The sequence below is a fragment of the Montipora foliosa genome, chromosome 1, assembly GCF_036669935.1.
Source record: "Montipora foliosa isolate CH-2021 chromosome 1, ASM3666993v2, whole genome shotgun sequence".
NCBI lineage: Eukaryota > Metazoa > Cnidaria > Anthozoa > Scleractinia > Acroporidae > Montipora > Montipora foliosa.
Window position 1 is genome coordinate 20,162,323 of NC_090869.1, and position 17,587 is coordinate 20,179,909.

Genomic DNA, 17,587 nt, shown 5'->3' on the forward strand with positions numbered 1-17,587 from the left:
TAATCTAAACGGTGAATTACTTCCCAGGTAGAGTGTTGGCATAGTGTTTCATTCGCAAGTTCAATATGTACTGTAATCAGTATTTGAATCTAACTGGCTAGGAACCTAGAATTAATGACTACTTTAATCAATTCCTGATGCCATACATGTACAAAATTTTTGGGGAGGGGAGGGTGGGGGTAAGGGGGTTAGAGAAAAAACAATGGAAATTCAGTTTAGTGAAGCACGGCACAGTCCCAATATTAAATGACTTGCATTGTGCTTATATACAGAAACAGCCAAAACATCTGGTATTATATTATAGGTTGACAAAAGACAGTTCTGGGAATTACACAATTGAAATATTATTCTGTACACTATGCATTTTCAAAATTTTAATAATATTTTGTCCTGTTTAGTCCCTAAACCAATAAAACAATCATTGGATTTGGCTTTTCTGAGTTCCAGACCCCACATTTCTGGGTACCCAACCTCCATGTGTGACTTACATGTAAGGCCCAGTAATATGAGCAACATTTTTTGTGCAACTTGTTGCCCAAAGTTTTGCGTTGCAAGTTGGATGGTTTGTTGCATGTATTACTACCTTCCTGCAGCACAAATTTTTATGTTGCAAAAAGTTGCTAAGACGTCGCTTTTACTTTTTGAAACATGAACATTTGTGGTGGTAATACGCGCAACAAACCATCTACAGTTGCAACGCAACATTGTTGCGCGGCAAGTTGCAAGAAAAATGTTGCCCCTACTACTGAGCCTTAAGGCATTCACTACAGACGAAAAATGCCTTAAATTGAAGGGGTTGATAAGGAAATCAAGAGGGAGGGTATGTCTACATCCTATAACTTCTGTGTCCTCCTCAATGTATGATTGTGTTTTTCCACTGTCAACTACACGTAACAAATAACATGTCATGGATTGTGACTGCATGAATACAGGTCGTTCTGCCCTACAGTATTCTGACAACCCTTAAATGATAGCTAAATGTAACCAACCCCAATCCCAATTTTTCATCACTTAAGGTCCACGGTGCCTACTATTGTCATTGCGCATACGTTCTGCGCATCTCGAGATACTCGGATTTCCTGTCGGTGATGCTTACTAATACAGGGATATTTTTGCGCGGTTTTAAACTATCTGGAGAAAGTAGATCTTAGCAAGTGTCCTTGGTATCCAAAATGAAAATTGGGGGTAACCATGCATTTTTGAGAGATACAATTAAGCTTCAATTTGAGAAAGAACGCCCATACATTGCTACTTGTATTTTAAAGCTTTTTACAAATATTATTCATCAATTATCTTTGAAAAATGCGTGGTTACCCCCAATTTTCTTTTTGGATTTCAAGGACACTTGTTAAGATCTACATTTCCTGCATAATCACACACCGGGGAAAAAATATCTTTAATTAGTAACCACCGTCCTTAAATCAGTGCTTAAACCTAATCATTGAAATGCATGCATGCTTAGGCTAATAATCGTTAAAACGAGTGCTTAGACGCAATAATACGTGGGGCTGATCGACTCTGGGGCGGAACGACCGGTTACCGACTTGACAAACTTCTCCTGCATGACACATGTATATTAATTGCCAGACACCTTACAATTATTATGCCTTTTACCGAGGTCTGATATAATTATACCTTCATTGAAGTTAAATTTCAGGGCACAAACACAAAAGTCAGATTTTAAGATTGCCATAAATGAATACAAGAAGAAGAGGCAAGATATTTTAGATGGAAAAAAACCAGGAAATTAAAAGCTGAGTCACTGAAAACAAATGTTCTGCTGATCTTCATCTCAACAATGTGAAAAAGAATAAGCCAGACTCACCGTCCACCTCTTTGTAGCTGCCTCGTCGTATAATTGTTTCTGCTTAGTTTCTATGTACTTAAAGAAAGGATTTTCGCACAAATTCTCGTCGTAGCCGGAACCTTCAATATTTACATCGTCCGCCATTTTTGATTCAAATCCACAGGCAAATACGCATATATTAACTTCATCAACCGCTGCTCAATTTGAGGCTCACATAGGTAAATGGTGGCTTTCGACACGAATTTTGACAATTTTAGAAAGTGTTTCGGAATTTTATTAGAATATGTGCCATCTAACACAAAGCGTTCTACACTATTTTGTAAAGAGGTGTGGAGGACAATTTAAACGCGGTTTTACCACGTGCTTTTTCTTTCCCGGGCAAGGATCTCAGAGTGTCGGAATGTGCAAACATATGCTCAGAGAACCCACCGCTCTGCGTCTATTTGAGAAGGCTCGTGAGATTTTAGGCTATGATTTGTTGCGCTTGTGCCTTGAGGGACCTGTGGAGGACCTTAACAAGACACAAAATTGTCAGCCTGCTGTTGTTGTGGCCTCATTAGCAGCACTGCAGAATTTTTATGCGAAAAACATTAAGGTACGTTTTCCCGCCAAGGCAAGAATGAACAAGTTGTTTTATTTTCTTTAACTGTTAAGGGTTTTCCACAAGTAAAAAGATTACAACACTGTCGATCCTTTCAGTACGGCAACGTTTTGATGTTTATCCAACATCATAGTCAAGCATTTTTTAAAAATATTATATGCCCGCAAGGCTCAAATTGTTGCCACGGTAACGGTTCAAAGCGTTGCTAAAGGCCGCTAAGACTTAAAATACCTTATAAAATTTGGAAAATCCCATGAAATCTCTTAACTGAAATGTGATATGAGAAAAATTTATTAAAATTTGAATTTTTAGGAAAATCCAATGTTGCCTAGTCTAATTATTCATTTTGTTAAAAAGTTTGGGTTAAACCACTGAGCAAGAATATGAAAAGTCCACTTCTGGTTGATTTGCTGTGCTCTAAAATGCCTTTGCTTAATCCTCTCATTTTTCGTAAGAGCCTTTGTGAGATCTTTAATTTTCCCAGCGTTTTCAAAAGTGAAGATAATTATTGCGTTTGACAAGAGAGAACGCAGTTCATAATCTTGGGTATCCTGTGGTTTCAAGGGTGACCTCTTTTGAGATTTTTCAACCGTCTGCATTTTCTGTGTCATTTTGAATTATGTCATATGGCAGATGCGCAGACTATCGTGCACCTCGTGGTTTTCATAGTAATCTGAGCATTGTAAAGCAGATATCTAAAGACTACCTCATGGTTTTCATAGTAGTGTAGTAAAGTTTCTTCTACTAGCATTTCATATAGGATTCTAAATGCCTATTTCCTCAGGGTTGACTCATGTATTGATATGTAAGTATTAAGCATTATGCTCATCTTCGAAGGATTTTTACTAGGACGGAAACCTTATACACTCCCTCAACTATTACAGAACCCAAATTTCATCTCCATGATTGCACTTCATAATCAATGATTACTCCTAGTAGCAAGAGGAGAGTTAAAAATAGCCAGATCATGATGACTGTTGTGAAAAAAAAATGACTATTGCCGTTCGGTAGTTTTTATTTAAAGTGGTTTTGATACACCCAGATACCCAAACATGGAGATTTGGTGGAAGGTGCAATTAGTGCTCTCACCACCTCATCAACTCCTGCTCCACAAAACTCAGAGCATTGGAGTTTACTAAGATATGTATTTTGCATTCTCAATTTTTTGTCGTTTTCTTTTTGTAAAATCCAAAGCTAAGGCATAACTTATAATCACCAACATAAGAGGGTTGAAATGCCTTGGATAAGGGTTGATATATTTAATTAAAGGCAATAATTTGTTAGTTTATAAAATGCCGGTGTACATGTAGTTGTCTTCTTATGCTTAAAGCGAGATATCAACGCGGCTGCCGTGATGAAATCCAGTTAACAAGTAATTCACTTGAGGTACTTACTGGTAAATCCATTCTTATGTTACTAGTAGACCTTTTGAAACTTTGCTTTAGGGATTGCCTGATTGGTTGAATGAACTTGACGCATGCACAACAGTTACTGCTGGGTTTAGCGTTGGAGAGATCTCAGCGTTAATATTTTCTGGAGCACTTTCTTTTGAAGATGGTATGGCTCTTATGAAAATATCCTCCTGTAACTTGCTTAATTCTTAATGAAATAATAATTATAATAATAATTATTATAAAATTTTCTAATTTTATTATCTGCAAAGTACAAATTTATGAACTCTTGGCTTTCTCTGGTTAGGTCTAAAGGTAGTACAAGTCCGTGCACGAGCCATGCAAGAAGCTTCTGATCAATACCCCAGTGGCATGGTGTCGGTAATTGTTGATAAAGAGGTCAATGTTATGGAGCTTTGTGATGCTGCAATGGACTTTTCATCAAGCAATGGGACACAGAAGCCAGTCGCCAGCATAGCAAATTATCTATTTCCTGGAGGATGGGTCATAGGTGGTGATGCATCATCTGTAGAGTATATCCTGGAGTTTGGAAAGGCAAAGGTACAAGTGCCCAACATGACAAAGTTACATTCTTGGTGACCATTGAATAAATTGAATTCCAAGTTCACTTTCGGCTTCTTTTTAAACCGAGATAAAATGTAATGTTCTTGTTGTCATTAGTTTTCAGTATTAAATTGATAAACATCACATTAAGTTAACGGTTCACTTGCTTTGGAAAAGAGCCGTAGCAGGGGTTTCAATAAAATATAAAGTTGTCAGCTAGTTTGATTAGAGTAACCAACTGTACATGTTGTCATTTTGCTAATGAATTACGGTATACTTTAACCTTATGTTTAAAAGAATCTGTATTTAATGGAGGGGACATAGTTCTTGACTGGTTAACCCACTGACCTTTCAGCTGCCCTAGGACACCACCAGTTGATGAGTAAATCATCTGCCATTAGACAGAGTGAAAAATTACTCCCAGGAGTCAAGGGGTTAATTACTTCAGTTCAGGGAAAAAAGTAGCCAACTTCTCTGAATAAAGTGGCTGACGCTTTTTATTGGCTGTCTTTGCTTTTTTAATAGTGAAACCTCTGCCTGAGGCTTTTGCCTGGCTTTTGATTTTATCATTTCAGACCTTGATACAAAAAGGGCAACGACTTGTGGTCTTGTAATCCTCATTAAAGTACTTAAAATTCAGCCTGCTTTTCATGTACACCGGTATGGGAAATTCTTATCTCAGTGCAAGAGCAGGGTTTTCAATAAGAACTGGCTGCCGGTGAAACTCGCCAGCTATTGCACGTGAACTTGCTGCCTACTTTTGCTTAAAAAATTACCCCACATTTTATGAGAAACATTTGCACAGAACATGAGCCTTGGATCGACAAAGTTTTGTTCATGGAAAGCAAAAGAGATGCCTGAATTCTGAGTAATTTTGTTGGCGATTTCTGTTTTTCTGTCCATCCGAGGATCAAGCACACACGTTTTTGAGGCACCAGTCCAGCAGTCCAGTACTTGGTATAATTTTAATTTGCTGCCTGATTTGTTAACTACATTTGAAGTGTGACAATACAACATCTGCGAAAAGTCTTTTCGGTCACGACAGATGAAATACATTGCACGCAGCTGTATAGAATGCAAAGGAGCCTTAAACAGAATTTCAAAAAAAAAGTTAATTCATGTACTCTCTCTGAATAAAAAAATTTAATGATATTGATCAGTGTCCTGTTCAAATAGCCTAATAATTATTCATGCAGAATGCAGGAAATGCATTCTAAGAGGCCCAAATTTCAAACTTTTCCTGGAGAAAGATGCCCCCCGACCCCTGTACAAGACCGTGCCTTTGGCCCTCGGAAAGCATGTGGGCTGTTCATTCTCCGCCTACTTCTAAAAACCCTGCAAGGGCAATTTTTTAAGGGACTAAGGTGTTTTGAAAGGAGACTAGGCTAACCTGGACAGCTTGTTAAAGTTTGCCTTGAGCAGAATTGAATTCCCTCAGTTACTGTGATGAGATTTAAGAAGGTTGTCTTTCTGTCATCCACAAAGCAATGAGCCTTTCCTAATTTGAACGAGAAAGTATCTAAAATTATGGTGTTCAGGGCACATGTGCAATAGCTGACTGTGTCCCTTTAGGAAAGGAAGTGATGAATTTTTCAGTTGTGACCTGTGCATTTCTAATTCTATCTCCTCTTGCGGCAAAATAATACCAATTGAATCTGAGAGATTTACTTTGGTCACTGAGATGAGATTTTAAGATTGTATGTTGCTAATCCTTCTCAGAGTGATAATTGCTTTGAAGGAAGAAATGCCCATCTGATTTACTACAAATGCTATCAACCTTTATAAAAAGATATTTATTTTGGAATAATTTTTGTTTTCTCTTTAGCATTGTATCAAGAGAGCTCAGCTCATCCCAGTAAGTGGTGCATTTCATACAGAGCTCATGAAGCCTGCACAAGCCCCCCTCAGAGAAGTGTTGGAATCTGTATGTATTCAGACACCTAAGTGTACTGTGTATTCTGGGACAAGCTGTACACCATTTACTTCTCCTGGTGTCATAAAAAGGTAAAACGAATAAAAGGAAAGGAAAGGAACTTTATTCAAGTGTCTAGTCTTCTAGCACTGGAGTACTAATTGGGGACACTGTAAACTGAAATGAACAAATTGACACTTTCATTCCCAAGATCAAAACATGAATTCCTTGTCCTAACTAGGTAATTAATAATTATTATTCATTCTCTGAACTGGAGGCGCGGTGACCTCATGGTCAGTGTGCTCGACTCCGGATCGAGTGGTCTGGGTTCAGGTCCTGGCCGGGGATATATTGTGTTGTGTTCTTGGGCAAGACACTTTACTCTCACGGTGCCTCTCTCCACCCAGGTGTATAAATGGGTACCCGCAAATTTAATGCTGGGGGTAACCCTGCGATGGACTGGCATCCCATCCAGGGGGGAGGAGAAATACTCCTAGTCGCTTCATGCTACAGAAACCGGAGATAAGCGCCAGCCTGATGGGCCTTCTAGGCTTGTAGCAGACTTTACCTTTACCATTCATTCTCCTAACTAGGCAAGTAAATAATTTATGCTGACACATTTGCCTTATCATCTCACAGCAGAGATACAATCATGTATTGCTGAGCCAACAACAACTGAGTGTAGAAATAGAATAAAAATGTTACCTGTTATTTCAGAGTAATTAAACTTAAAGCTTCAAACTGATATGTATGAAAACTGTTTGTAAGAGATCTGTGAGGTAGTGGTGGTTCAAAGAGTGGATTTTGGTGCTAATGCTTTGGATAAATCGAAGCACTTTGAGAGTTTTCAAATCATTGCAGTTTTGAAAGGAAAGCCTCAAAAATTCAGGCTTGGGAACAGGACTTAAACCCATAACCTCTGCAATAGTGATAAAGTGCTCTACCTATTGAGCTAGTATCAAGCCAATTTGGAGCTGTTCATTTTGTGAGTTTGTAAACAAAACCATACAGGATGTGAATAACATTATGCAGAGGCTATACCGTGTCACCCGCAGATAAGCCACACCCTGAATTTTTGGAAAAAAAGTTTTTTGAAAGAAATCAAAAGAATCAGAGGTCTTTTTCATCCACTGTTCATCGAAGGTAAACTCACTATTAACATAATTGCTACAGAAAATACTTCAAAGCCTTACCCACAATTTTATCACTTAAATATAATGAACATTGTTTCTACCAACTTTGACATATGATTGATCTTTTTCTGGTATTTGTTGACAGGAAGTTCTTCATTTAACACAGTTTTTCCATAGATTTTTGCATTACAACAAAAACATTAGATCAGACGCAAAGATGGAAAACTGGAAACCGGAAGCAGCCTTTTTCAAATGTTCCCGCAGATAAGCCACACCCCCAATTTCTTGCAACAATTTTTGGAAAAAAGGCGCAGGTGTTTACGGTACTAGGAAGAAGGGAATGACTTGCCTCCCATCATTGTGGCCCGGGTTCAACTCTCAGACTTGGTGTCACACATGGGTTGAGTTTGTTGGTTCTCTACAACCTCGTTCCCAGGGTCTCTCTTCTCTGCCTCTTTTGTCGTCCAACCACAATGGAGGCAGAGAAGGGAGACCCTGGGAATGAGGTTGGGTTCTCTACGCTGCTCCAAGAGGTTTTTCCCTGCTGGGTACTCCGCCTATGATTTGACCTGAGCTGATTTGATTTTCGTACAGTATCTCCAATTAGTGCCCTGTCACTGCCCCAGTTGTCAATTAAATAGAGCTCATAGTATTACTTTATTCATTATTGGAGGACTTTTATCTTTGAACTGCTGAAAAGAGCATATTAAAGTGCCCCTTACTCTTCAATTGTTTTTTTTTTGTTAGATTTTCATATCTTTCAAGAACTCATTTTCAGAAAATTTTTAAATATTGAATCCTGTTTTTTTTTTTACAAATGCTAAAAGGGAAGGTAGTCTAGACTATTTTTTCACCTACATGTATTGTTCGCATTAGTCCCCCACTCCGCCAAATGTGTCCATATATCGAGCGTGACGTAAGAAAAAGACATTGTGCAAGCTTGAGTTGTTGGAATTTGCGCTCGTAAAAAAATCAGGATTCAATAGTGTTAAAAAAAATTTCTGAAAATGAGTTCTTGAAAGATATGAAAATCTACCCAAAAAAAAAAAAGGCGAAGGGTCAAGTTAGTTAATTAACAAAGAGAAAGTCATTGAAGTTATGAACGATACTTAACGAAAGGAGAGCCTGAAAAGTCAGGCTGGAACATGACTTGAGCCCTTAACCTCTGCTATACCTCAGAGGTACATTTATGTTATATAATATATCTTTCAAATCACAAGTTACTTTCCAATTTTTAAGCAACAGAAGCCAAAAGGTGAAAGTATGGCAGGCTCTAAGCCAGCTGTCCGTTACCTCCTTGTTTTGAATCAAATTGTGTGCTAAAAGATGGAGACATGCAATAAAAGTTGTAGTGATTTTGGAATAAGTCAATCATTTTGTTATTAAACCATTAAAAAAAATCTTTATGACTTTGTGAACATTTTGAGCAATAACAGACCACCTGTGAGCAATTCCTCTGTGATTTTTTGAGCCATTAATTATCTTGATAATTTTAAGATGCTTTATAAACTTTATGGCCATCATGGATCATCAGCAAATTCAAGCTGAGTGGTCACATTTTACAGTGAATTTTCAGTGGTAGATTTTCTTGTCAAGTTAACTCTCATAAACATGAAACCTGGTAACTCTTTTGAAGGTATGGAGGCTATGCCTGGAAGCTCAGGAAAGAAAGTAAAAACCAACTTTAGGCCTAGGGTTAGCCAAATTGAGGGTTTTGGGTTACTTGCTTCATTTGCGAGTCTTGGGTCTTTGTTTTCAAGACACCCACTCACCTCAGTGATTTTGATAAGTACCAACAGCTGACAAAGAGCATCAGCTTTACTCCTTTCAGATAAGTTGGCATACTTTTTCCCTAAATTGAAGTAATTGAAGACAGATTGTTTAAAACCTAAGATTTAAGATAATTTTAACAGTGATGTGGCATCCTTTTTAAAAAATGGCATTCCCCCAGACACCCTTTAGGAAGGGAAATATGTATATCTTATTTAGATGTTTTGGTGTGTAGTATCGCCAATTGTCTCTGGGACACTATTTTTTTTCCTCCTTGTTTGGCATTTTATAATTTCTAATACTTGTGCAATGAGTGTGAAACTCTTTACATTCACACTGCACAAAGTGTAGGAAACATACTGTGATTGGTGATATTATCAAACACTATTGAAAGAGGACTTTGCAAATTTAAGAAAAGGTAATTTGTGTTTAGGAGCAATACACTCTTTTTTTATACCAACGTCTCATTTTGAGGCAGAAGCTGAATGTTCTTTTTTTTTTTAAAACCTGAAAGCACTCTTACCATTTTGGCCATCATACGCTAACATGTTCTTAAAGTTGTGTGGTATAGTAAGTTTGACTACAAACTAGTTGTTCTTCATTGTATTATGCAATAACAAAACCACTTCGTTAATGTTAAAAACAACCATACATGTAAGTATTTGAGTTAATATTGTCTTGTTAGACTAAAGCCTTACATTCTTTACCTCTATTTGTACTAAGGTTAACACCAGCATAATTATGAGAACCTAGATTTTTCCAAGTTAGGCTAAATAGGTTCTTATAAAACTGGTATTTACGGTAGTTTTAGGCTATCTAGGTTCTTAAATTGGCTCTTATTTCCACAAAAGATATCTACTCTATGATATGGTATGACTGATTTTCTTTGATGAGGACACTGATTTATGAAAGTTGAACATGATCTGTGCAGTTTAAAGTTCAATTTGTCCCCTAAAATAAGAACTTGTTTAATTTTTTAGGCTAACCTGGTTCTTCTGTAAGGTAGCTCTAAAATGAAATTTTTTAGCCTAACAGGTTCTTAAATTCCAGGTTCTTTGTACTCACAAAAAAAAAACAAATGAGCACAATAAAGGTGTTTTTAACTGACTCTCAGCCAGGCATGTTCTTAGCTTGTTTTTAAAATTTTGATTAATCTCGGCGTGATTGTTCTTACAAAAAGGTTCTTAGTATGCTTCTTATGTATGTTTTTTTACTTTTATCAACTGTCAAGTTCTTGCATTTTATTGTTCTATTGATTTATCTCATTGCTTAACATTATTGTAATCTGTAACTTCTAAAACAACAAAACCACTCAAGCAAACTTCCCTCTGATTGTTAACAAAATATCAAAGATTGCTCACTGATTTCTTCATTTGCATTTCTCCCTTGTTACCTATTCACTTTAAGTTTAAAATATAACTGACAAAAGCCATTGAGGCACATTTCATAATCCTCCATCAATTGCTGCTGTGATACTGTTCATACACTCTTGACCTTCAGGAACAATATTTCTTGAACATGCAAGTACATGTAGAAGTCAACACCAGTGACATTTTTTCTATATTTTGTTATCTGTATAGAGCAGGGAATGAATTCTTTTTGGTTTTTGTTCCTCTTTGACAGCATAGGTGATAACAACTTGATTCATAGAGGGAAAAAATAAGATATTTTTGTGATGATGTAATCAATAATATTATATACTAGCCACTTAAAAGGATGATCAGTTGATGATATCTGATAACATCAAGCTCATATTTTGAACATGAAGAACTCTCATTTCTTATGTTTCTAACGTTCCATGGGTCATCACAGTTGAGGGAGAACCTGAGTAATAATCTCTTGAAAATGATCTGGGCCTGAAGAGGGCTTGAACCTATGATTATGCAATAATTGGGCTGGATGCCAACTATTCCTTTGGCTGAGTCATCAATCCATTTTGGAACTTTTCAGTTAAAACATTGCATGTTTATATTTAAGGTAACCCCTGTAATCTTTTTTAAGGTGAAAAGGTACTTGTAATATTGTGCCCTAAAATATCCTTTTGGTATGTTAGCAGTTGCACTTGCTTGTATTTAGGTAATCTCATCTACAAGATTTGAATGAGAGGCCACTTCAGCATGTTACAAAAATAGTTTTATTGCAAGTACAGTAAAGGTAATAATGTCTGCAAAGCAGTGCATGTAGCTGTGGTTCATTTTAAAAATGGATCTCTCTAGAAATTACTAATTTTAGCCCTCAAGTCCCAATAGTGACCAATCTTGTTTTTGGAAGGGATCAAGTGAGTTAAAACTAAATTATACAACCAAGTCTGAGACAAGTTCTCCTTTTAATATCATAACACCTGTCTATTCAAATTTGAATTGCTATTTTCAAGCCACGTACAAAACATTTGCCAGTAAAAATAGAACTGTAACCAGGATAAGACATATTAAAATGTAGAAACGTTCTCTGGTTAAAAAACGGTTAATAAAGAATCATAAGCTTTCGGCTATCAGTCTATAGCCTTTAACGAATGAAAAATTGTAAGCGCGTAGACGGAATATAAATTATACGAAAAAGGGTGCGAAAAAATTCTTATAAAAATGTGATACAAAAAGAGGTGTGAAAAAGGAGTGAAAAATGATGTAAAAAAGAGACTAATTACAATAAATTGGAGTATTGCCTAGGCAACGGCTTAGAGTTATTTTCCACGTCGAAAGTTTTTGCTGTATGCCATGATTCTAGTGTTTTTCGAACGCGGTAATTGCCTTTGTCAATAACACAAGCGTCATCGAAGTCAATGGAGTGGTTGTTTTGCCATGCATGGTTAGCAACATTTGAGCCCTTTGTATAGTTCTTCAAATTTCGTTGGTGTTCCTTTTTTCAGGTTTGAAAGCATCTTCCGGTTTCTCCTATGTAGTTCCATGGAAAGTCTTTGCATGGGATTTTATAAACAATATTGGATTGGAGATGTGGTGGTTGTCTGAACTTCGGAGACGGGAATTCTTGTTGAAGGGTTTTGAATGGTTTGTTAACAACGCGGATTTCATTTTTACGGAGTAATCTCGTGAGAGGCTCAGTTAGACCGCTGATGTAGGGGAGGCATGCAAAACCCTTGTGAGTATCAGATGGATCAACCCATTTGAAAAACATAGAGACCAATTCTTCTGGCGGAGGAACTGTAGGTGACAGTGGCTTCTTATTAAGAATGGTAGAAATAACGGACGATGGGTAGCCGTTAGCTTCTAACGCGGCTCTGACGTGGCTGGTTTCCCGTATTTTTCCTTCATGGCTGGTAGGAAGGCTAGATGCCCGAAACAAAAGGGTCGAGGCCGTGCTGATTTTGTGTTTTTTATCATGATGAGAAGAGAAATCCAGGTATCTGTCAGTATGGGTTGGTTTCCGATAAACATCAATGACAACAACACCATTTCTTCTGGAAACCAAAGTGTCAAGGAAGGCAATTTGACCATTGTTTTCAAGTTCAATAGTGAAAGAAATTTTAGGGTTGGATGTGTTTAAAGTATTGTGAAAGGAAGAGACAGCGTCCTTCTTGATAATTACGAAACTGTCATCAACATAACGTTTCCAAACCTTTGGTGGGACTGAAGAGGTACTTATAGCTAGTTCCTCGATCACTTCCATGCAGAGGTTGGCGACGATAGGGCTAACTGGGCTGCCCATAGCACAGCCATGAATTTGCTTGTATATACAGTTATTATAAACAAAATAATTATTTCAGTAGAGAAATGATGTCATCAGTGTTGAGACTTGTTCTGAGGTGTAATGTATTGTATTTTGGTGTCTTGGACAAAATGGATTATGACACCAAAATGGAAGCTCTACTCGGTGACCGTGACACTTACCGTCCAGTAGACAAGTCACCATTCGCTAAAATTGAAAAGGATTTAAACCACAGACTCCTCGATCTCAAAAGACAAAACAAGATTGATGATTTGATTCATCGTAAACTCCGTTCTTCTGATGGTTCCCCGCCCGACATCTGTGGTTCCATTAAACACCATAAACCGGGCTTCCCTCTTCGACCAATTGTTTCTTCCATTGGCTCTGCCCTCTAGAATACATCCAAGTTCCTTTCGGATATTCTATCGCCGATCCAGAACCTTAATGGATATTCTGTCCTTAATTCCTCGCAGTTCGCCAATGAAGTGGCTAATATGGAAATTTCAGATGACGAGTTTATGGTTTCATTTGATGTTGTCTCGCTTTTCACAGCTATCCCAGTGAATAAAGCCTGTGAATACATTCGGGACAAATTAAACAATGACAATACATTACACCTCAGAACAAGTCTCAACACTGATGACATCATTTCTCTACTGGAGTTTATCCTTTCAAATAATTATTTTGTTTATAATAACTGTATATACAAGCAAATTCATGGCTGTGCTATGGGCAGCCCAGTTAGCCCTATCGTCGCCAACCTCTGCATGGAAGTGATCGAGGAACAAGCTATAAGTACCTCTTCAGTCCCACCAAAGGTCTGGAAACGTTATGTTGATGACAGTTTCGTAATTATCAAGAAGGACGCTGTCTCTTCCTTTCACAATACTTTACACGCATCCGACCCTAAAATTTCTTTCACTATTGAACTTGAAAACAATGTTCAAATTGCCTTCCTTGACACTTTGGTTTCCAGAAGAAATGGTGTTGTTGTCATTGATGTTTATCGGAAATCAACCCATACTGACAGATACCTGGATTTCTCTTCTCGTCATGATAAAAAACACAAAATCAGCACGGCCTCGACCCTTTTGTTTCGGGCATCTAGCCTTCCTACCAGCCATGAAGGAAAAATACGGGAAACCAGCCACGTCAGAGCCGCGTTAGAAGCTAACGGCTACCCATCGTCCGTTATTTCTACCATTCTTAATAAGAAGCCACCGTCACCTACAGTTCCTCCGCCAGAAGAATTGGTCTCTATGTTTTTCAAATGGGTTGATCCATCTGATACTCACAAGGGTTTTGCATGCCTCCCCTACATCAGCGGTCTAACTGAGCCTCTCACGAGATTACTCCGTAAAAATGAAATCCGCGTTGTTAACAAACCATTCAAAACCCTTCAACAAGAATTCCCGTCTCCAAAGTTCAGACAACCACCACATCTCCAATCCAATGTTGTTTATAAAATCCCATGCAAAGACTGTCCATGGAACTACATAGGAGAAACCGGAAGATGCTTTCAAACCCGAAAAAAGGAATGCCAACGAAATTTGAAGAACTATACAAAGGGCTTAAACGTTGCTAACCATGCGTGGCAAAACAACCACTCCATTGACTTCGATAATGCTTGTGTTATTGACAAAGGCAATTACCGCGTTCGAAAAACACTAGAATCATGGCATACAGCAAAAACTTTCGACACGGAAAATAACTCTAAGCCGTTGCCTAGGCAATACTCCATTTTATTGTAATTAGTCTCTTTTTTACATCATTTTTCACTCCTTTTTCACACCTCTTTTTGTATCACATTTTTATAAGAATTTTTTCGCACCCTTTTTCGTATATATTCCGTCTACGCGCTTACAATTTTTTCATTCATTAAAGGCTATAGACTGATAGCCGAAAGCTTATGATTGTTTTTTAACCGTTTTTTAACCAGAGAACGTTTCTACATTTTAAAACATTTACCATTACCTCGTATGATTTAGGAAGTCAAGGTCTGTGTTGACAGTCAATTTGTGCTAAGCCTGACCACTATTTAAAACATCAATCATGTTTTAAAAATTATATGCTTGCTACTAGTTAACTTTTGAAGTTCTGTGTGAAAGCCAAGAAATTTCATTTATGCAAAAATACAGAATCCATAAATCCTAATATTTTCACTCTGTACTAAATTAACTTTTACTTATGAAAAAAATCAACCATGTTCCATTCAAATGTCATATAGTCTGGAGAGGGGTTTCATAGCATTTTTCTTATTTCTGTCTTGCAGACTTAACCATTTAACCGGGCTTAAGAAAGTTTTAAATTTTGTACCCCTTTCTAGGATGTATGTCAGTTATCTAATATGATTCCCAAAAGAAAAAATGCCATTTAGAGAGAGAAAGATGTTTAGAGCCTTTACAGCCAGTTTGCAATGTCTGCTATGCCTTGCAAATTCCTTGTTGTATAGCTTCAATTCACACGTCCCAATTTGTCAGTTGGAATCTGTCACATGAGACATCCGTTGACCTCTAAGAAAAGTTAATTTAATGAGGGATCAGTTAATTGCCTTTCTGTTTTATTTCCTCCATTCTTCTTAACCTCTTGGAATAACTCTCCAATGCCGCCAGTGATATTAAGTGTCACAGTAGTTCATCTGCAGCAAGCTTGCCTAGGTTATTTTGTTGATGTCTGTGTTGGTTTATACCAGAGTTTCCTCTTTCTTTTTCAGGATAAACTTATTTATATACCTAATTTTATTTCACAGTAGAGCTTGCTGTGAAGGTTATGCCTGTCAGCAAAGTTTATATCAATAATGTTAAAAACATTACTGGGTAACCAATAGTACATAAATTTTACATTTTACGTTAATAAATGTTATTTTGGAAAAGCTCTTTATTTGCTCCAGTGTCTCTTTTACTATGTAAGCATGGCAAAATGTTGAACTCTTTTTTAAAGTTTCATTGTGTTTTAAATTCACATGCCATTTACTTTTTATGGTAAGGATCTCAAGTCAAATTATTGAATCTTACAAGGATAATGTTTTTAACTTGAAGTACCTCAACACACTTTTCCACTGTATTTATCCTCTGATATTGTCCTGCACAAAATACATTGTGTTGTTTTTAGGACCTTTTGATTGAGATTTCACTTTTTTATCAGCTTAAAAACACAGGAAAAGTGGTCATACTTTGATCCATAACCGAAGACTGAAGGGGAATGGGTTTTGATACCAGGATGGCGTCACAAATCAACTTGCATCACTGTTTTCAAAGAACCACAGTATCTTAGTTCAAAGCAGTCGGCCACGTCAACCCGGTATTGAACCCATTCCACTTTATTGCACAGCGTTGGATCACAGTATGACCACTTTTCCCTTCTTTCAAAGCCAATAAAAAGTGAAATTTCAATCAAAATATTTTTAAAAAAACACAATGCATTTGAAACGGTTTCAGAGAATAAATAAAGTGGAAAAGTGTGTTGCAGTGATAGGCACTTTATATCTACTAAATAATAGGTTTGTTAACATTTGCATTGCTTTGTTTATTTTCTTACAGCTTGCTAGTATATCAGTTGGTAGAGCCTGTAAATTGGCTAAAAACCATCAAAAACATCTTCAAGGAGCAACACAGTGCCACTGCTATCTATGAAGTGGGCCCTGGAAAACAGTTGAAGAGCATGATTTCTCGTATCGATAGAACACTTTTGAATAACTTCACAAACCTGGAGACATGATGCAAGGTTCTGTGACTGCTGGTTTAACTCAAGAAATTGTTGAAATGGAAAATGGGATGTTTTTAGTTTTGTATATATATATATATATATGTACCAGATGATTTTACTCCTCAATTGGAGACTGTTGGAAATGAGAGTTTAGGGAACTTTCTCCCGAACCAATATACTGCATTATAGTCTGAGTATAGAGAGATGCAAACAAAGTTATAGTTTTCCTTGATCTAGGAAGTCTTACCATTTTAAGTATTTCACAAAAAAAAAAGCAAAGCAATACTTCCGGTACATTACAGTCAAAACAACTTTGATCAAGGAAGCGGCTTAAATTCCACATTTAGCAAGCGATTATCAAGTACTAGAACAACACATAATTAGACAAGTAGCCATGATTGTCTAGACACTTTGAACCATGTCTTGCTACTTGTTGCTAATAATATTGTTATTGTTCATCAACTCATGAAGGTTTCTTCCTCAGATGATAAAAGTGGGAATATATGATTCTTGGGTATCTATTCTCAGAGATGCATGGGAAACTCAGGACTGTGCCAATTTGGTTCATGTCTGTCTGATGATGACTGCTTTTTCAATGCTTCAACAAGGCCACACTATGTAATAATAAATTACACAGTGTTGCCTTGCTGGACCATACAGTTGACCATTAACTACAGAAAATTGACAAAATTTTCCACAATAGTACCTGCTGTGCGTATAGAAGACATCCACTTAACAATCTTGATCTTGAAATGCACAGGGCGCAACTAGATAGTGGTGTATCATCTGACTGATTTCGTCAAACCTTCATTATAATCTTTGATTCAAGTGTATATGTGAACTGCCCTGAAACTAGACACAGTTTATGTTTTTCTGCCTAAAGTTTTAGTCTAAAGAAAAATGGAATACAAACTTGTCATCTTCAAGGGATTTGTCTCTGATGTCTAGGACTTAATACTCAGATCACTGTTATGTTTAACGTAAATTCACATAATACTCAGATCACTGAAGTATGGAGATTTGTGGGACTTAACCCATTGT

General features: G+C 37.1%; 2 protein-coding genes across 3 annotated transcripts in view; one reads left to right on the forward strand and one right to left on the reverse strand.

The window, feature by feature from the left end:
• Positions 1-1,958, reverse strand: part of LOC137992365 (ankyrin repeat domain-containing protein 27-like) — a 72,857-nt gene extending 70,899 nt beyond the window's left edge. For both annotated transcript variants that reach the window (XR_011121681.1, XM_068837688.1), the window contains exon 1: positions 1,826-1,958. Coding sequence is in view for 1 of the 2 variants with exons in the window: in XM_068837688.1 (XP_068693789.1) it covers positions 1,826-1,951 (126 nt within the window). In the remaining variant the exon portion in view is untranslated. The remainder of the gene's footprint in view (positions 1-1,825) is intronic.
• A 54-nt stretch (positions 1,959-2,012) lies between these two features.
• On the forward strand, positions 2,013-17,476 carry LOC137992426 (malonyl-CoA-acyl carrier protein transacylase, mitochondrial-like). Its single transcript, XM_068837768.1, has 5 exons — positions 2,013-2,402; positions 3,854-3,965; positions 4,107-4,360; positions 6,189-6,367; positions 16,381-17,476. Exons 1-5 carry the CDS (start codon positions 2,091-2,093, stop codon positions 16,556-16,558), a joined length of 1,035 nt encoding a protein of 344 aa, XP_068693869.1. The 5' UTR covers positions 2,013-2,090; the 3' UTR covers positions 16,559-17,476.
• Positions 17,477-17,587: the final 111 nt, after the last annotated feature.